General features: G+C 37.5%; 2 protein-coding genes across 2 annotated transcripts; both read left to right on the plus strand.

Annotated features, from left to right (window-relative positions):
- The first annotated feature begins 10,465 nt into the window (after positions 1 to 10,465).
- dusp2 (dual specificity phosphatase 2) lies at positions 10,466 to 12,571 on the plus strand. Its single transcript, XM_056246598.1, has 4 exons — positions 10,466 to 11,153; positions 11,641 to 11,771; positions 11,879 to 12,098; positions 12,189 to 12,571. The coding sequence occupies exons 1-4, from the start codon at positions 10,760 to 10,762 to the stop codon at positions 12,440 to 12,442; spliced, it is 999 nt and encodes a 332-aa protein (XP_056102573.1). The 5' UTR covers positions 10,466 to 10,759; the 3' UTR covers positions 12,443 to 12,571.
- Positions 12,572 to 19,958: 7,387 nt separating this feature from the next.
- On the plus strand, positions 19,959 to 22,073 carry adra2b (adrenoceptor alpha 2B). Its single transcript, XM_056246599.1, has one exon. The coding sequence runs from the start codon at positions 20,388 to 20,390 to the stop codon at positions 21,903 to 21,905; it is 1,518 nt and encodes a 505-aa protein (XP_056102574.1). The 5' UTR covers positions 19,959 to 20,387; the 3' UTR covers positions 21,906 to 22,073.
- The last annotated feature ends 274 nt before the right edge of the window (positions 22,074 to 22,347 follow it).

Raw genomic sequence — 22,347 nt, forward strand, 5'->3', positions numbered from 1 at the left:
ACAATCTACTTAATACAGACAACTTCATTATAAAGAAAAACAACAAATAAAAAAAAATATGATCATAACCTATGACAAAAATTCTATTATATAAACTAGATTAGTGGGTAACTCAGCAGTAAAATTTAGTCTAGAAAAATCACAAGTGCACAATAATTGTATAAAATCGAACATTTAGTGGAAAAAAAAACATTATTTAGTGAGGAACAAATAAGAGACAATAAGTGTAGCACTAAATCTGGTAAAACGTTTTCATGTATTAAGTTTAGCAGAACTGCTCCTTCCTTGATTTTGCGCAAGCAAAGGTGTCAACTACATCCCCAAAGTCCATTTCTTTGTTACCGTCTCCACAGTTAGCTCCGGCTTCGTCAGACTCAGCGCTGCTAGTGATCGCAATTCCCGTGATGTTCTCACAAAAAATCTTTCGATACCTGGAACATTGTGAATTGTAGCTACGTCTAGCGTCGTTGTCTTTCTTTAACTTTCTTTTTGCAAAACCACTCAATTGACGTCTGTCCAGTTTTGATTTTAATTCATTTTTTTGTAGCCGTTAAAAAAATGACACATTTGCACGTATTTGTTGTGGACCAACGCAACTCTGACAGATTGGGGAGGGGGGAGTGATAGTGGTCATGTAATCTTTATTTATTTATAATTTATTATTAAATCATTATTGTTATTATTATTGTTAAATTGGTGTTCATAAACGATTTATTTATGGTCTGTCAAGAATTTCAAGTTAATAATATAACAATTTACGAAAAATATTTTTAATGCTTGACTCATGTGGTGCCCCCCTAGTGGTTGTGAATGGTTGGTGCCCCTGGGCACTGGCCCAAGTGCCCTTATGGATAATCCGGCTCTGGTTGTAGGCCATATTTATACATACTAGGGGTGGAACGGTACACAGAAGTCACGGTTCGGTTCATACCTCGGTTCAGACATCACGGTTCGGTACGATTTCGGTACAATGGAGTGAAAAGCAAAGCAAAAATGCAGAAGGCATTTTTATAAATGTCTTAAGCCTTGTATTTTTTTAAATAAGTTTTATTAATAAAGGCATAGAACCAGTTTATTTGTAGTGCACTGACAGTAGTTTTATATAATTAGTTTATTAATTAAATTATTAAAAAGACGAAAAGACCTTGAGATATGTTTGGTAATTGTACCTGAATGAATTTAAAATTAATTTAATATTTCAGATCAAGATATTTGTTTTCCTTCATTTTAATTAACTAACTTTATTCTCATCTGAATTATAAATAATTGATTTCCGTATAAAATAATACTACCATAAAAACTTTTGTTAACAGTTGTAGGTTACAGTTTGACAAGAGTTTAGAGTGTGACAAAAGCACAATGTTGTGTTTTATTGCCAGTGTACACAAATATAAGTAAACAATTTGCAGTTTTAATGATGTCCTGTATGAAAAAAATGACGGAGTATGTTTTTACGTTTCCACTGTTCGATCGCCCGTGCCTCTCTCTCTCACACACACACACACACACACACACGCACACACACACACACACACACACACACTGTTCATCGCGCGATTCGCGCCCGCGCCTCTCTCTCTCTCTCGCACGCGCGCGCGCACACACACACACACACACACACTGTTCATCGCGCGATTCGCGCCCGCGCCTCTCTCTCTCGCGCGCGCGCACACACACACACACACTGTTCATCGCGCGATTCGCGCCCGCGCCTCTCTCTCTCTCTCGCACGCGCGCGCACACACACACACACACTGTTCATCGCGCGATTCGCGCCCGCGCCTCTCTCTCTCGCGCGCGCGCACACACACACACACACACACTGTTCATCGCGCGATTCGCGCCCGCGCCTCTCTCTCTCTCGCACGCGCGCGCACACACACACACACTGTTCGATCGCGCCTCTCTCTCTCTCGCACACACACACACACTGTTCATCGCGCCTCTCTCTCTCTCTCTCTCTCTCTCTCTCTCTCTCTCTCTCTCTCTCTCTCTCTCTCTCTCTCTCTCTCTCTCTCTCTCTCTCTCTCTCTCTCGCGCGCACACAGACACACACACTCCTGCATTGCAATCTTGATCGCAGCCTGTTCATTGCTGCGTTAACAGTCACACCAAAAGCGAATAGAGCGAAATTTATCGCTATTTAAGAGGGTTTTTTTTTTTATTTGTACCGTGTATTCTGCGTGCAAATTCGTGCACCGAACCGTGACGCCCGTACCGTTTCGGTTCAATACGAATACATGTACCGTTCCACCCCTAATACATACATATATTATATATATATATATATATATATATATGAATAACATATATATATATATAGTATGAAAAGTTGCCTATTTTAAGGTGCAAAACTTAAAGAAAGAAGAAAAAAAGAGAAGTAAGCATTCAACTTGCCAAAAGCTCATCCAGAAAATGGTGACATCATGCTTTGACATGAAATCACGTGACATACTCAGGGACAAGCTCTGAAGGTAGATTTTCATGGGTAATTTATTTTGGGTTTATCTCAGTGGTTTATGCCATTTGCATTATTATCTGTCCACCAGGTGCTGTCATATGTTATTCAGTTACCGACTGAGTTCAGATGCACATGTAAATGAAAAGAGATCCATTCACTGGTAGCCTATTTTAAAAAAGGAAGACACGTTTCAGTTGAATGAATTACATTTTTTGGTTGGGCAGACACGTGGGAGGAATGAAAGATAAAGTGGGAGAGCTAAATCTCTTGGATTGCAATGTTTTCTAGAATTAATATTCCCCTGCCAACTGGTTAATCCCAGGGATTATCCCCTCTTCTGACCAGAGGAGTGTACGCTGAAAACTCTGAATTGCTTGTTTTCATATGAAGTTCCCCTTTGGTAACCGAGAGACTTTCAGACTTCCTGTTTAGAATGCCTTCTTTACATATGATTGATGATGGGACTATTTTTCAGTTCTTTTAGTTACAATATTGTGTTGTTCGAAATGAATTGGTTGATGGAATTTTCCTATTGTGTACTTTAGAAAATACCATTGGTCGTATCAATCAAAAAAGTCAATTTTATTTGTATATAACACTTTACACATACACATTGTTACAAAGTGGCTCTACAGAAAATCATAATGTTAATGTTTATAATATCTTATTATCATGTCACTGGGGATTCTGGGGAAAGTCCTTAAATCATAGGAAATTATCTGTTTTGAAAGTTCTGCTCAGTTGTGATTTTATATGACTGGCTTTGATGCTTTCAGTTATTGTTTATGTAAGTCTTTCTGCATTTTCCTATTGTTTTACTGAGACAAGTGACATCATGGGAGGCAGGAAGTGCTGCAAAAGTAAACACAAGTTGGATAGTTCTCTCAAAACATTTTTTCTTTTATGCAGCTAACTATTTATTCCTCAAGCTTTCTTGAGTGGTTGGTTGTTTTCTCTAGAACAAAATGTGCATAGAGTTGAAATTACGAGTAAGTATTGATTTTTACCCGGATTACTCATCAACTTCCTGTATAAGACAGACAGCTTGATTAAACGTGGAGGGGGTGTCCCTTAAGACATTTGCAATTTTTGATCAAGACATAGTTATTAGTATTTCTTTTTTTCTAGTACTATTCTTTTTTTTTAAAAATATGTAAGTACATAAGAAATGTTGATTAATGTGGATAAATGTGGATAAATAGTGATCCACAGGATCACTATTTAAATTAATTATTCGATATATATATAACATACAGTATATATAAGGGTTAATATACACCAATTATTAACCTTTAAACGCATACCTTGGGTCTTTAGTGACCAGGGACGTCAATCACTACCCTCCTCCTAATTTTTTTAAAGTAAGACATCCACCTTCTTAGTAATCCTCAATCGATTCATTATAAACAATATAACAAGAAAAAAAATATATAAAAGAATGTCTGGTTTCCGGTTCATTTTTTTTTTATTGTATAGGGTCGCTAACAATTGTTTTTCTGCACAACAATAATTGAATTTTTGATGACTGAATAAGTGCAATTTATTCCACAAAGTGGCAATGTCTGATACACAATGATAAAGTGACGTTTCACTCATAGTTACCGCAGGCAGAAAACAAAAGAATCATCAGCAAAACTTGAAATGGCTCAGTAATTTACTGCAGAGCAAGTGAATGCAATCAAATATTATAGAGAGCCTAAGTCCCTCCCCTCCACTTCCGGCTCATGGGACCTTATTTCGGAAAAAATATGTATGGTAGTCAATGGCGAGAGACAACTTATCTTTTTATTCCGTCTGAACTGTGCCCTGAATTACACATATGATGTTTGTCAATTTAAAAGATAATTCTGAAAGTCAAGAAAGTCGCAGTTTGTCATAAAACAGAAGAGTAACATTTAGTTGTATGTGAAAATCGCTCAAAGAACTACATCTCCCGGGAAGCGAAACAACGAGCAAGATCCGTTGCTCGTATGTGTGCAGTCTGGTACAAAACACTCAGGCATGATGGCGTAACTTTACGATTATAACATAAGACTATAGAAAAAATGACAGATGTTAGCTTCAGTAAAGTTAACTGCATTCATTGAGAGAAAATGTGCGCCTTTTGGGTTTGTAGTCTTTGTAATTACGTATTTTCACAGTCTTATACCTCAACAGTTTTACATCAAACTGCGACTTTCTTGACTTTAAAATGTATCTTTTAAATTGACAAACATCATATGTAATTCAGGGCACAATTCAAACGAGATCAACATATTTGTTGTCTCTCGCCATTGACTACCATACAATATTTTTCCGAAATAAGGTCCCATGGTGGTCGACCGGAAGGGGAGGGACTTGATGGTGGATCTGGTGAATAAGCTGTCAGCGATCAAAATATTGATTTTGAAGATGTTGAAAATGATCGTTTTGAGAATATGTTTGAGCTTGCGAATATGAGCCAGATACTGAATGTACTGAAAAGAGCTCTGATGAGGACAGTGATGATGGTATAAAACATCTGCTCAAACTGAACCCTTCCAAGCTAAGATAACAAAATATGCTTTATTTTATTTTTCTGTAATTTTTTACTGTAATATCAGGAGAGTTTTATTATATTATCGCGACAGAGATCCATCCGTGTTAGATATAGATTCAGTTTTCTAAAGACCCCAATATGTAAAAAAATATTGGTGAAACATTAATGCAGGGTTAAAGTATTAAATATTTAAATGTATAATTTTGTTTAAATTTATTTGTCAATTCAAATTATAATTTAATTAAATGATCACAATTTCAACAAAGTTAATAAAGCATAAGCCAGATTATTATTTATGCAATGCTTCTAGTCTTAAAAACAGTCGTCACTCGTCTCCATTTTCCACTGTTGAATTAGTTTCTGACAGTTTTCTTTTTCTATAGCAACGAAGGACAGTTGTATGTTTTTCTCATTTATTTCTTCCTTAGACAGGAAGTTGTGACACTGCATGGCTCGTTAAACTAACCTCAGCCCACAACACCACCCTTGCAGCAATAACTGAAGCTCAACACCCTCATCCTGACACCCTCACAAAGCCACTGGCACACACACACACACACACATACACACACACACACACACAATGTAGCAGGTGTCTATACTAGATTCACTGAATGATATATGATGAGAAATAAAAAAGACTGGCATGCAGGAATGAGACAGACAGATAGATAAAATCAAAGGGTGCTTCAACTTAGTCTTATTTCAGGTTGGTGCACACTACTGCAGTTAGGCTATTTTACGGTTGTATTTTTATCTTTTTTCTGTGAAATATGTCACTGTGGTTCTCGGTGGCATTGCAAAGGTTGTAATTTTTACATTAAAGGTGCAAACGATCTGATATAAGTTATCTATGTTTCATTTTTAACATCACAAAAACCAGCTGTTTCAACAGGGGCGTGTAGATATACTTTATATATCGTCTATTTCCATGTTATAGGCCACAGCGATTCATTTAGCTTCTGGGTTTATTGAACCTGACCGAGATTTAGTTGCAGCGCATGAAGGATGTTTTTGAACACGAGAGTGAACGGCTGTTTACTCGTTCTGAGCAGAATGAGTTATTGTGGTCTGGCAAGACAGATTGTCTGTAGCAGCAACAACAACATGAGTAAGAACATTTGACTTAGAAAATCACTTATATAGTCTATTTAGATGCTGGCAAAAAGGCAAGATCGTGTTCATTTTAACACATTTTTTACATAATTAACAGCAGTAAAATAACACACTGAATTGACTGCTCTATAGTTACAACATTAGCAGTTGATCTCATATCAATTGTGACACGAGTCTTCACTAAATTCTTATTTAATGGAATGACGGTTATGTCACAAGCCAATTATCAATTATTTGACGAGCAAAGACATGCACTGACAGCCGGATTGATATGAGGCAAGCATGAACACAAACCTTCAAATTCTTAAACTTAACAGGAAGAGGAGTGTGGGATGGAAGAGTGGCCACGGCTGTGGGAGAATTTGTTGGGGAAAAAGACGGGGGAGAAACAGAGTGAATGAAGGGAAATTCAAGACTGAGGGAGTGAATGAGAAAGGAGGACAGAGCTAAACTCAGCTGCTCTTTACACCTCAGTGCATGGGAGGATCCTCCTCCTCTTCCTTTGACAACAGTGCTTTTAGTTTTGCTTTGTGATTTTAGGCTGAGTTGCTTATTTTCAACAGGCAGTGGGATATTATGATATTGTGAAATGCTGTATATTTTGGCGGATACTATTTTAATCAATTCAATGACACTTTTCATTAAAACATTGATGTTTCTTATGTTCTGTTTGGGTTTCGGAGAGTAATTTTAATAGCACAATATATACATATATATTTAATAACCTTTTCCAATATCACATTAGTTTGGGGGCTCAGGGGGCCTGGATATAAAACCATAAATAATGCCGTTAATAAAATTACTAAACTATGAAAACAAATCTCTGATCCACTTTTGTCATTGGTTTATCATTTGTTTTGGTTACACTTTATAATAAGGTTTCATTTGTTAACATTAGTAAACTACATAAATTTACATGAACTGACATGAACTACATATCTTTTAGTCTTAGTGGATGTAAATTTTAACATTTACCAATACATTATTAAATTCAAAATTTGTATATTATTTAATGTAACTGAGTTAACATGAACTAACAATAAACAGTTGTATTTTTTGTTAACTAATGTCAACAAAGACAATTAAATGCAACACGTGTATTTGTCATTGTTACTTAATGGTAGTAAATGCATTAATAATGTTAACTAATGGGACCTTATTGCAAAGTGTTACTGTAGTTTTCACATTGACCCAAAAGAGAATAACTAAAATTCTTGTCATAAATCAGGCAGTTAAGCTTCAATAATGAGGGTCTGAGGAACATAAAAAAAGAAACAAAAATAAATAAATAAGAATTGAGTTTCAAAAACAATATAATAATTACTACATAATAATATAATTAATATACACACAGATTTCTTGGACCCCACATTTTAAAACGGTAAGTCAACATGAGAGTTAAGAATAATACTTCTTGTCAGCATGAGGCATAATGATGTGCTTTTAAGTCATATTTGGTTTGGTTAACCACAGGCATTTTTGGTTATCATGTTATTGAGCAATAGCATAAGACTGCATTCTTATGATGCATCACATTTGATAGGCCGTATTGATTAAGAAGCATCATTTCCATTCTCAGTGTGATTCACAGACACACACACCCTCCCCCAGTAGTGCCATATGTTTGTTGTTGTCATTTAAAATAAATTAAATGTGAGCTCAGACTTGTGGGAGATGTTCCACGGCGTAAAGAAAAAGAAAGAGGGTGAATTTACACTTTATTCCTGGCTACTAGTTTCCGTACTTTCATTTGAATGTACATTTTATTCCTGGCTGCTTGTTGCCGTACTTTCACAGTAATTTTTTTTACAGTAGTGGTTCTACAAATGATTACAGGAAATGACAACAGTATTCTAATACTGCAGTGTGAACAGGAGCAGGAATTGACTGCGATGTAGAACATGATCTGTGTTACAGTAATGTCATGCTGTATATATTTACACACATTTATGGTGTGATGTTGCATTTACATTTCAAGCATGAATAAATGAATGAATTCCATCATATTTTTGTTAACACTTTTTTCGACAGTTGACATGTAGTTGCAACGTTACTTATTAGTAGAATGTCTTGTGGACCATAGAAATAAAGTGAAAGTTTCACTCCAGGTTGAGTCATACTAATAATTTCCCAGACTCAGCTCACCAAAACAGCATTAAAATTCCCCAACCACCCTTAACGGTTTTTAACACTGTACTGTAAAGCATTCAATATTGCCACATATAGTGTAGATTTCAAGATATGATCAGACTTAATAGTCAATAACTATTAATCAGCATTACTTCACTATTATTCCACAATGCAGCAAGATATGACTATTATTTGTTTTATTTACAGCAGTTTCTTGTGTAATGGCATACGTACAGTAATTTCACTGTAAAAAGCATTTTACAATGTGAAATCACTGCTAAATCCTGTCAGTAGAAATTATTCCATAATATCTTTAATGTAAGAGTATATAAAGAGGGTATGGAGAGGTTTAGAACAACTGCTTCAAATACATTGCATTAAAAAATAATGATTTGTGCCTTTAAAGCTGCAGAGAACGAGCGGGTGCAGAGCCAATACATGAATAAATAAATGACATAAAATGAAAAATGATGATAAAGACAAATAACCTGTGATATAGGGATAGAGAGAGTCTGAATGCAGTGTTTGTGAATGTGACCTCAGAATATTACAGATTGCTGTTAAAGATTATCCAGACCCTTGATCTGTTTAATTCCAAACATAATCCTGCATTCAGAGTTCATGTTGTTTTTCCACTTTATACCACATGGCCCATTTCTCCACTGCACATCATTTCATTCACAAGTACAAGCCTCTTTTGTGTGGATGTGCATTGAGAAAGTGCTGGCTAGACACTGAGTCCTGGACAACCAGAATAAGTAGGATGCGTGGGAGGCCGTGCTGTTAAGAGTCATTCGAGCATCAAGAGAACAACCTGCTCCTTAGTGTCTGCCACGGTGCTGTTTGTTCTTAGGGCTAAAAAAAGAAGCGTACATTTGGAATTGATCTGTTTATCTCTGTGTTTGTCCAGTCACATAATTGATTTTAAAGTGTCTATTTTTAAAAAATCATTCAATTACTAAGGACCTAAATACATTGCCGCTATGCTTACTGCAATCAACCTCTGGTTTTAGTTTTGCTTTGTGTTTTTAGGTTGAGTTAAATGCAGAGAAAATTATGACAATCTTGTGAAATACTGTATATTTTTTTAGGCGAAACATTCAATTTAAGAACTTTAAAAAAATTCAATCAATACAATGATACTTGAACCATTTTTTATTTGTTTAAGCCTCATGTTCTGTTTGGAGTTTCAGTCATTTTAATAGCTCAAAAAATAATACTTGACATATTGTATCAGGTTGTTATGTTGCTGTGATACATTTTCTAATGCTATGAGATTTGATTATAATCACCAATTTGATAACCTGTTTTAAATATTTGGAGTCTCAGAGACAATAGACATAACTAAATAAAATTGCTACTAAGATAAAATTATCTGCACTAATGTACAAACTGTAGAGATACACTCCTGTTTATTTAAATTTATTTGTCATACATAATGCAAATATATCTGATACCTGTTTACCTCTGACTAAACTTTACTGCAATGTACTTTGGAATGCATTGTTATTTCAAAATAAAACAATAAAATAATTATATTATGTTAATGTGACCTTTTATTTATTGGCCTAATTTTCTTTTTATATTGTTTTAATAAACAATTTAGTTCTGCATTCATTACATTCCTAAATACTTTTAACTAGACATTTGTTTGTTTTTTATTTCAATGTTTCTTTATTCTGCTTAAAGCATAATTGTGTGTAAAGTGTGTGTTCTTGGCATCTTTGTGTCTATTCTTTCTCCTGACAGCTTGCATCACCCACTGAAAGTGTACACCTGTGTGGAAAGTTGTAGCAGTGTATTTTACCCACACAAAATTACGTGGTACGTACGGTCAACCATGAAAAATAACATCATCGCCTTCAGCGTGGTTTGATGTTCCTTCCTGATTTAACGACCTATCTCTTGTGACCTTGCCCAAAGCCCTCACCGCACGGGTGTTATAACTAATAATAGGCCGTGTGCCAGTGTGTGTGTGTGTGTGTGTTGCCGCTGCGGTTGTACGGCTCTATGGTAGCATACTGCTTAAACTCACGTCACGAAATAAAAAACACGGGTAACCCCAACGACCACGTGCCGATGGGAAAAGAGCGGAGAGCGCCTCAACACCCATATTTGGAATGTCGGTCTAAGTCAACAGACCATATATGGTGTTTCCGAACGTGACGTCTGTTCCTTATGTGGAAAACGAGGCGTGGCTGTGGCAGAGGAGACGCGATACAAATACTGTTTCCAACCCCTCCTGTACTGTAGAATCACAGCTGCTGAGAAATAAAGGACTTTAAACCTAAGCTTTGACGAAATTCAGACGAAGATTATATGACATTTAGAGTTAAAGACAAAGCAATAGGCTAATACTGTGAAAACACACCAGGCCTCCACGGACATAATACTGTTTTGTGTCATCTATTTTTGTTATTGTTTATAGCACTTCATTTCCAGAGGACAAAATACGTTCCCATATATTGAACGCGCTTGATGCTGTGAAGAATATCAGTTTTCCACTCACGGCTGTTTGTTTGTCTGGAGAGGTCATGGGTATCGGCGACCCTCTCGAGATCTCAGGTAGTGAGTTAGTTCATATTTTGCGGACTCCCTCTGAGCTCTTCGCGTCTGGAGGATGCATCGTGTTGGACTGTCGGCCTTTCCTCGGCTTCTCCCGAGCGCACATCATCGAGTCCCGCAACGTCAACTGGAATTCCATGCTGAGACGGAGGTCCAAGAGCTCCGTGGTGTCTCTGGAATGGCTGGTGGCCGATAAGTCTCTGCTGGCCCAGCTGCGGAACGGGGACTTCTCTCCGGTGGTGGTCCTGGATGAAAACAGTCGGTCGGTGAGGGATTTGAAGAGCGAGAGTTTGGCCAGTCTCCTCATCAGTGCCCTTAAGTTAGAGGTCCAGTCTGCCTCGACGCACATATGCTTCTTACAAGGTAGAAAACTATAAATGTTGTCGTTGTTTTTGAGGAATAGAACTTAAATTCAGTTAAATTGCAATACGTGCTATTTCTTTTACATACTAAAAAATTGGAACAAAGATTTAATGACTCAACAGGACTACATGTTGTCATTCTTTTTGGGAATACTTTAATTTAGTTGCTAAATTAGTTGTTATATTTTATATTTCTATACGCCTATTTAAATTGTAAATAAATTTACATTGTTTGGCAGGTGACCTAAAAAGTTAAAATGTAATTTGAATTAAATGGAATAATATGATTTAATATAACTCAGCCTGACTTAAGTTGTATCAATGAAAGTAATTATATTTAATAAACATAAATAGCTCATATATTTGGAGAAAGATAAATGTTGCACAAGTTGATTGTACTTAAAAATATTAGTCAGCAACTTTTAACAGTGTTTTTGTCAAACCCAGAAAATGAAAATTAACTAAATGTTTTCTCTGACCATTTCTAGGTGGATTTGACGGGTTCTCTGCACTTTATCCAGAGCTCTGCTTTAACACTCCTGTCATGTTCTCAAACAATCCTGCTCTCAGTGAACCAGAGTCCATTGTGTCCGGAAGAAAGACTCCTCTCTACGATCAGGTTGGTGATTAGAAATCTCAAAATCATAATAAATTATACAATGACTTGTAATATCACACAATATCTTTTGAATATACTCATTGATTTTTATCCTTTTGGATTACCAGGGTGGTCCAGTTGAAATCCTCCCCTTCCTCTTTCTGGGCAGTGCGCATCACTCGTCCAGACGGGATACTCTGGAACGCTGTGGGATCACGGCAGTGCTCAACGTGTCCTCTTCCTGTCCGAACCTGTTTGAGGAGGAACTTCAGTACAAAACTCTGAAGGTGGAGGACAGTCTTGCCGCAGACATACGCGTGCTCTTTCCAGAGGCCATCCATTTTATTGGTAAGTCCTAATGGTAAAAAGAGTTTTCAGAATCCTTCAGAAAAATAACAACGAGCTAAAAACTAACGCTCACCTTCATTGCATCTGCAGATTCGATAAAAGAGAGTGGCGGGCGAGTGCTGGTCCACTGTCATGCAGGAATCTCCCGGTCGGCCACCATCTGCCTGGCGTACCTCATACACGCTCGACGTGTCCGTCTGGACGAGGCCTTTGACTTTGTAAAACGCCGCAGACAAGTCATCTCACCCAATCTAGCTTTCATGGGACAACTTCTGCAGTTCGAGACGGACGTTTTGTGCCCTTATTCTGTACTAGACAGAGAAAACAGTGGCACTGCGTTTTAGTACCAGTCAAGAAATCTTGAACTGGCCCCACTAACTTTCAGATCTACTAGTCGCAGATTTGACCTCAAAGACTGTGACAAATCTACAAAGGTGCTTAAAGGAAGTTTTTGCTCGATGCTATGGGTGTACAAACTGACACGTGGGACCAAATGTGGCATCTCACCCTTTAAAACTAACACCATGGCATAACTCAACTTGTTTGGGTAAACTTGTAGACTGCATCAACTGACTACCTGTTCTTGATTGTTTATGGCAACACAAACTCTACATAGTTGTCGTTTCCGAACGACTATTACACTCAATATCCCTCGTGGAAAGTGTAATAGTCACATGTCATTGTGACATTGTGTACTCGACTACTACTGTGATCTTATAACATCAACCCATCTGAGATATTGATGAAACAGACAAACAACTTCTGTCCTGCCAAACGTCTAATATAGTCTCCTAAAGCGTTTTCATTTAGCGTTCAACAATAGTATATGTTCAGGATGTATGTCTGCAGATCATCATAGATGTTGCATCAGTCAATGTTCCATTGAGTGATGCTGTGACCATATATGGCTGTGACTTGTGGTTTAGTCGTCTGTTTGGTAAATGTCAAGTTTTTCCATGAAGTTCGTCTAATTGTGTGTCTCAAACATGTTTTAAAGGGCAAAAGACCTGACAAACTGTGATCCTAGGTCTTTTTAAAATGAAGTTAAAATTGTGTTGCGATAGATAAAGGCACTAAAGCCATTTTGCTAATGTGTTTTATTTTTTATAAAGTGTTATTTCCTTCATTTTTGTGAATATTTATTTATCTATTTTCATTCACGCGATGCACTTTAAATTAGATTTGTTTTGATAAGATCTTTTGTAAGCTATGTGGTTAACTCATTTCAATATGTAAATAAAATGATGGATTCATTTGTTTAATGCAATACTGAATGTAGTTTTCTTTCTATCTTTTTAATTAAATCAATCATATATATTTTTTTATCCTTACACACTGACAGATTCTGGCCTCAAGAGCCCCCAAGGCACCAACTTCTTATGTCCAAATAACCAGAATACATTTGAAAATTGTTCTATTTTAATATATATTTATTCCTCTGATAGCAAAGCTGAATTTTCAGCATCATCACTCTAGTCTTCAGTGTTCACTGCTCAAGAAACATTTCTAATTGTTTAATTTTTTAAAATAAATTTTGAAACCAGTTACTTAATATTTTTGTAGAAACCGTAATACATTTTTTTAGGATCCTTTGATGAATAGAAAATTTGGTAACACTTTACAATAAGGTGAATTAGTTTACATTAGTTAACTACCTTAGTTAGCATTAACTAAGAATGAACAATACTGCAGCATTTATTAATCTTTGTTAATATTAATTTCAACATTAACTAATACATTATTAAAATCAAAGGTTGTATTTGTTAACATTAGTTAATGCACTGTGAACTAACATGAAAAATGAACAGCTGGATTTTTATTAACTAAAATTTACATAATTAATAAATACTGTAACAAATGTATTGCTCATTGTTAGTTCATATTGGTTAATACATTAACTAATGTTAACTAATGAACCTTATTGTAAAGTGTTACCTTTATTTTTTTATATACATTTTGAAACCAGTTGCTTAATATTTTTGTAGACACCGTAATAATATTTTTTTAAGGATCCTTTGATGAATAAAAAGTTCAAAAGAACAGCAGTTATTTGAAATATAAATCTTCATCTTTATCAGTTTTAATGTCTCCTTTCTAAAGCAAGTTTCAGTTTCTTATAAACAAATCTTCCTGGCCCCAAATGTTTGATAACATTGTGCATTTCTTATTTTATGTTACATTGGCATACATTCAAGATCCGTCCTTGCTCACTGCTGTGGTAATCTTACAAAAGTATTAATATGGGAAAATACCACTTTTTGGATTGTTGGTTTTGCCACAGGATACAAGCAGTGGAAATCTTTTACCACAGCGCCATCTGCTGATTATTCGAAGTCAATTTTCTGAATTGCTAAAACACTAAACCCCATTCTCTGAACCAAATTCGCAATAGCCTAAAACAATTTGTCGAATAAATCACTCTTTCAGTAAAACCTTAAACAAGTTCAGGCAGTTAGACACCATTTGCAAATCTCATGCACTCTTTCTACAAAACATTCTCATTCACTAAATGATCGCACTGTGATGCATGTGTTGCAAGGGGCAGCACAACTAAAACACAGCTGTCATCGTTTACACACAGCGAATCTTATTTCCAATGATGTGTGATCAAACCAATACAAAATAAGCCAGCTCAGAGTGCACAGGTGGCACAGGTGCACTGAATGTGGATACGAACAATATGGAAACAATCTGAGAAGGAGAGGAGGAAGAGCAAGGTGAGGACAGTGTTGTCAAGGCTGGATCAGGCACACCAGAGGGTTTTTCCCTTTGCCTGGCAAGAGACGACACTGCCTGTGACCCAACATGAAGAAGAGCTGGTCAACAATTCAGGGTGTTTCTCCACCTGTGACCCTAGACGCTGGGATAGGCCCCAGCCCTCCGCGACCCTAATAAGGATAAAGCGGATTGTGGAATAAAACTCTGAACATCTTCTGAAACTAACAGCTTTGGTGCGATGCTGTCCGCCAAACTTATTTGCTTACCGTGTCAGTTTTAAATTGAAATTTTAATTGGATCCAGCTTAACTGTTAAACTTTGATCCAGTGCCATTGAGGGGATCATATTTCTGAATCACATATTACCCAGTAAATATTTCGGCTGTTAGAGCCATTACACAGCGACTGAAATCATATCCGCACTTTTCATTTGACACCATTATTCTGACAGCAGCATCTAAACAAATAATTTAAATAGTGCCAGGGGCGTCACTAGGCCCTTTTTAGGGGGGCTTCAGCCCCCCTAAACTTCTGCCTAGCCCCCCTAAAAATGTGAGATTAATGTAGGCTACACAAATTCGTGTTCGCTTCAGTCTTGTTATAATCAGATTCAGCGCGTTCTTCATCTTCAATCCGCAGCGGCGCCGAGCAGAGAGCACGTCAGAAACAGAGGACAGGGTGTGTGTGTGTGTTCATGTGTGTGTTTATCTGAGCCTCATTGGTCTGTCACTGCTCGTCAATGTCAGAATATTTGAGATGACCAATCAAATCAAAGTAGGCGGGCTTAATGTTCACAGACGCTGCTGAGCGCGAATTTTAACAGTGCGACTCGACGCGTACGGTCAAGAGCGAGATAATATGTAAGTAGCTAAACTTAACATTTCATATTTTACCTTTTTCATGTCATAAATGTTAAACGAATGACAAAAAATAATCAGGCAAACTAATATAGTTGTGTCAAATTTCGCCATTTTGAGCTGAAAATAGGCCTATGTAACGTGACTCATGTAATAATTAGTTTACAAGAAACATTAACAAAGCCGTTTTCATCATGTTAGGCACAAGATTAATAATGAATGTGTACATATTGAGAATATAATACAAATTGTAGCCTTTAGTAAATTAAAAAAGCTCAGCTTTAGGAGGGGAAGAGGGAAGAGACTGATAAAAAAAGAAAGAGTGATGGAGATGAGAAGAGAGCAGGTATTGACAAAAAAATAATCTGCCCACTGACATGGTTTTAAAGCTATTTCTTATCCTTTTTTTTGGTCTTCAAACGTCTTGAAATGCACATATCAGAGAAATAAAAAATTTGAACCCCCTACCAACCTCAAATTTAGGACCTCTGTGATTATAAAGCCCTGTCTACGGCCCTGTATTAGGCATAAGATCAATAATAAATGTGTAGCCTACATATTGTGAATGCATTTAATAAACTTACCTTTAGTAGCTTTCAGTAAATAAACGCGTCTGAGAAAATGATTCATAGGCAAAATCACCCTATCAGTTGACCCTATGTTTACTTTCTTCACTGACAGACAAAAATGAAAAGCCTTTATCAGTCAAAGCTCAGCTTTAGGAGGGGAAGAGACAGGGCAAGATAAAAACAAGAGAAAAAGAGTGTGATGCTGATGAGGAGAGAAAAATAATCAGCTGCCCACTATCCAAGTTTTTTGGCCTTCAGAACATCTTAAAATACACATATGTGATCAGAGAAATCAAAATTTTCTCGGGGAGACCCCGAACCCCCGTATTTACCCTGCCTCACATTTGGGACCACAGTTATTATAAAACCGTGCCTTTGCATCGTAATGAAAATGGTTAATAGTGAGCTTTAGATCCTAAACTAAAGTGTTACATTTTTTATAATTTTTTTAAAAATCATATTGGGGGCTTAGCCCCCCTAAAATGAAAATCCTAGTGACGCCCCTGAATAGTGCTTACCACAGGCTATTGGAACATTGGCAGTCTTGTCAGCTCCAATGCGCTTTGTCTAAGTGAATTGGAAAATCTGCATGTTGTCCGGGGTTAATTCTTTTTGTGAATGCGCACCCCATCAGCTTGCTCATAACAACAGGAACATGATGTAAAGGCACAGTTTGCTTATTGTTGTTGGGAATCGAGGTTGTTTCAAATAGCCTAACTAATGTTGCTCTGCATGATACTGTTTTCATTGCTATCAGAAACTGCAGAATTAACAGTAGGCCTACAAGCATGACATTCATAACCTCCCTCTTTCTCTCTTAAAAACGAACTTCCATAACATTTCTGACATAAAAAGTCATAGGCTAATACATAAAAAGGATCTTATTAAAATACTTTTTTATACATTATTTAGTTATACTCAAATTAAAATGTCTATTAAGGCTGTCTGTTGGTTTTGAACTGATACAAGAGGATCAGCCAAGCAGACATGGTGACCAGAGGATGAAGATAATCTCAAAATAGCCAAAAAGTATAAAAAGAGTACTTATTACAGAAATAATAAACTTATGACTTTAACATTCAAGTTAATTGTACTTCTTTATGTGTTATTTCATAATTGCATAATTGAAATATAGCCCATACTGTCGAATGTGACAATATGGCGAACTAAAATGTAATCTATTGAAACTTGTGTCATGCATTTAAATATATTTGTAATTACATATTTGTAATGATGAAGTTGCAATTTAATAATAAATAACACTACAGTTCAAATTAAAATCAAGTTTGCATGTGTTTTGGTATATTAGTCATCACATTCGCATCAAAATAAGTGTAGCCTACTTCTTTTACGCATGACAAAAGATTGTTAAAACATTATGATTCAAAATGTAATTTAAGGTAAAACTTTTAATGTGACGTTATTTTAAAGTGCACTTTTAAAAGTGTGTTAAGAAACTCTAAGTACACTTAAATGTCATTTTATTTCATCAATAACATATTGTCAAGTACAGTTTTTTTTTAGATTTGAAGTATACACTGCAAGTAAATGTTCAATACAATTAAGCACACTTCTTTTTCACAAGGGTCGAATTAAACGGCCTCTCTGATACATCAGTCTATCAAGAAGAAAATGACTTCTCCCCAGAAGGAACATCATGAACTTCTTGAAAGCTATTGGGGGAAAAAAAATTACAATATATGAAATGCAGCTTCCAAAGAGAACTTCATCCTCAGGAGTGTCATGGTTTTAAATGGCCTACTGACATGAATGGAAAAAGAACCTGTCATGCAGTGGAAATTGTAACACCCTTTAAGATTTGGATATCTAGCCAAGCAATTTAGTCTATAAGAACAGGCTTTACACAGTAGGCCTATGTGTGAACGTCATACAGCAACAACATTGCAATAACTTCAAGGACTTTTGTATGAATAAAATATTGAACAAAATACATTGTCTTCTAGATCAATGAAGTAATAATTACTTATTAAATAACCAGACACCTGCTAAATGATGTTGAGATATTTATAATATCTTCTGAAGACATGCCTGTTTGTATTTTGTTGTCCATAAGGGGGCAGCGCTTACCACAGGTTTGTAAATGAACAAAGTAAATCTATCTATCTATCTATCTATCTATCTATCTATCTATCTATCTATCTATCTATCTATCTATCTATCTATCTATCTATCTATCTATCTATCTATCTATCTATCTATCTATCTATCTATCAAAACAGACCAATATTTATCTAAAACATAGTTCTCTACTGAAGAGCTCTCTGTGCGAAATGCTGCTTCGTGCAAATATTTATTTAATATATTTTTTTGCATACTGGAAATACAGCAACTCATTCGACCCTTTTGACATAACGTCCTGTGTTCTTTGCTAAAAATCACGACGGTAATACAGGTGATTCAGGAAACCGATCCTAATGGATACGCTTGAGGGGCTTCTAAATTGCGATTTTGTATATATGTTGCACTTTTTCATCTGAAGAGAGCATTAAACCACTTGATCTTTATGAAATGAAGCGCGAATACGGTGCGGAGGAAGCGCTCGATTGTCACGAGTCCTTTTACGCACGAGAGCGCAGTCTGTGATTAAAGTTTTAAACGTTTCAGACAGGTCTCTGTTGCTTTTACAGTCTACTTACTTTTTGATTTGTTGCTTTTTTTGTTGGATGTAGTCAACAACATGACATGTTTCTGAAGTTTACGCACCTTAAACTGCAGAACAACCTTTCATTTTACATAGCATGACGCTTTACCATATATCCTGCGGTGGTCGAGTTTATGTAAACTTCCCAAACGAATATATAGCAGCATTAATCATGTATAGCTACTCTTCATTATGTAAATATCATTAATCAAAATCATTACCTTTATCCATTTTGCATAGCCTACTACAAGCTGTTTGGATTGTTGACCTCTCCAAAATGTATTATTTTAATTGCACCCACTACACGGCTGTATTTGTTTTATGCTCTACAATAGAGTTTCATGATAGGTCAGGCTTTTATGTGGGAGGGAAGAGTTGCCTCATGACGCCCGTCCTGACATCACTTATACTGGGGTCCTGAGGAGAACCGCTGCGTAGATATGAATCCAGTGCGGCTCGCGCGATACTTAAAACGGTCACTGAGGCATGTAGGAGGCATTTAACTTGCTGAATGAGATACTGTGACTATAACGGGAGGAACACGGAGGGAGACGGACGACAAGCTGTTATCAGGCATACTTCTTTTTAGTGCTTTGGACATACCAGACAAATTTTGGCGTGCCTCTGAATCTTTATTATGCCGACTTTCTACACTCAGGAATGTAACAACGACACAACTACATCAGACTACATGATTTATCAGGGTAGTTGTTGCGCTTAAATTCTTTTTGCAAACTTGTGAAAACTGTGAGGGGAAACTGGCACATCGCCGCGCGCTGCTGCTTGCTCTCTGGAGATTTATATTTAAAGCCTCGCGCTCCGTGGAGGGTTGTGCATCTGGGTAACCTACATTTAAGCATTCCAATATATTTGTTTTGTAAGAACTTATGAATTTATACCATTTTTTTATTCTTAACTTGAATATTTGTGTTGAATTACTGTTTTCCAAATAATTTACAGAAGCACAATATTGCGCATCTTTTTTATATTGCCAATTAATCTGTCTGTGGCACTCGTATTTTTGCACTGGCCGGGATTTTTTCCCCTCACATTTCCTTTGTAAATGATAGTTAATTACAACCGTAAATAATAACTCATTAGATTTAATCTGACATATAATGTATTTGATGGTTATCCTTTAAATCAATTCGTATGTTTCCATAACTGTTCCAAAACTCAGATGACATTTATTCCATTTTTTAATGTGACGCTAAGTAATAAAATACCAACACTCGATGAGTTGTGACATAACAATGGCTGCCATTTATTTACTGCAGTTAGAGATGTATTCATTCGTTTATACGTAAGGGGGTTTATACGTTGAGAGTTTATTTAATTTAATATTTAACAAAATATCTTCCACTAAGTTCTTAGAGGGGGGAAAAAAACAGCTGAACGAAATTGTTAAAATTATTCTACCCACATTTGGATTAGAGAGAGAACATTAGTCCACATACATATTTAGTGGCAGGGCATTGGCAGTCATGGATAGCGCGTGCTTTGCAGGCACAGGTCTTCCTGGCCACAACATCAACAGCACCGGAGGCACGTCTTCACCCACTTGTAACCAGAGTATGATAAAGCTCGCCCCATACTCTCCAGAAGCCACAGCAATCTTTGCAACAGCCATCACATTGATGATTCTTTTTACAATTGTGGGTAATATTTTTGTCATCATCGCTGTTTTAACCAGCCGCTCACTTAGAGGACCCCAGAATCTCTTCTTGGTCTCACTTGCGGCTGCAGACATCTTGGTAGCCACCCTCATCATCCCATTTTCGCTGGCCAATGAACTGATGGGATACTGGTATTTCCGTACCGTATGGTGTGAGATTTACCTGGCGTTGGATGTGTTGTTCTGCACTTCCTCTATAGTACACCTGTGTGCCATCAGTCTAGACCGCTACTTGTCTATCTCACGCGCCGTCACATACGGCGCAAAGCGGACGCACAAACGCATCAAATGTGCAATTTTGGTGGTGTGGCTGATATCAGCAGTCATCTCCTTTCCACCGTTACTCTCCATGAACAAGAATAAAGGAGGTGTCGATTCAGATGGACTGCCACAGTGTCAGCTCAATGATGAGCGCTGGTACATCCTGTACTCTACTATCGGTTCCTTCTTTGCTCCTTGTCTGATTATGATCTTAGTCTACATAAGGATCTACCAGATTGCCAAGCAGCGCACGCGGTGTCCACCGGGGGAGCCCCGCAAAGAGGTCCCAGCCAATGCCGCAACGTCTCAGCACAAGGAGGGTCTGCAAAACGGAAGAGGAGATGAAACGCCTGCTACCCTGCATAAAAACCCTAGGCCTCCAACTCTGGCTGTGTCCCAAGTGGAGTCCGTCCAGCAGGCGGCGAGCACCCCGATCGCCAACAACCTTTTGCAAGCCCCTTCGACAGCCCTGACGCCAACCACACCGTGTCCTTCCCCGTCTCCTTCGAATTCATCTGAAATGGCTCCTAAGAAACCTAAACACGGGAAAAAAGTGAAGAAGACCAAGAAACCGCCTGACAACAATAACGGAGAGAGCATGAGCTCTGACTCGGACACAGAGCAAGGTGGGAGGGGGTTAGAGGTCCCTTGCACTCCAAGCGTGACACCTAGTGGCATCCATTCCCCTGCCACTATACAGAAATACAGAGACATGATCGCCACCGCCAAAGGCACCAAGCTGGTGACCTGGAAGACCAAGCAGGAAGGAACGCCCAACTCAGCACGGCGCAAAGCAATGGTGAACCGAGAGAAACGCTTCACCTTTGTGCTGGCGGTGGTAATTGGCGTCTTTGTCATCTGCTGGTTCCCCTTCTTCTTCTCGTACAGCCTACAGGCTGTGTGCCCAGAGTCATGTGCCCTGCCAGAACCACTCTTTAAATTCTTCTTCTGGATCGGCTACTGCAACAGCTGCCTCAACCCGGTCATCTACACCATCTTCAACAAAGACTTCCGCAGAGCCTTCAAAAAGATTCTCTGCAATAAGACCAAAGGCACATTCTTCTGAAGCTCCTGAGGTGGATTGCCTCCTCAGACAACAAATATCCAGCTATTCAGAACATGGACTAAAAGAAGCACAATAACGGTTCTGTTTCGATGTAAACGAAGGGCTTTTTGTGCTGCCCAGGACACCGTACGACTCAAATGACTTTATTTTGTCCAGGTTACCGCCCCAGGCTTAAATCCAAAAATATTCACAGACATTGACAAATCAAGGCTTAAAACAAAATAATTTATGTAGACTATCGCACACCTGCGAGGACAGGCCACAGCACATGGAGTTCAATACGAAAGTTATTGCATTTTTCCCCCCTGTTATCTTTGCTTTCTAAGAACACAAGGCCTTGAGGGTACTGCAAACGTGGATTTCTCTAAGGATTTCAAAGGTACACCATTCATAATCTTTACATACAGCTTGTCCATGCTGATTGGTCTACCTGATGCCTACA

This window comes from Rhinichthys klamathensis, unplaced genomic scaffold, assembly GCF_029890125.1.
Source record: "Rhinichthys klamathensis goyatoka isolate OS25496 unplaced genomic scaffold, OSU_Roscu_1.1 h1tg000040l_1, whole genome shotgun sequence".
In the NCBI taxonomy this organism is placed as follows: Eukaryota; Metazoa; Chordata; class Actinopteri; order Cypriniformes; family Leuciscidae; genus Rhinichthys; species Rhinichthys klamathensis.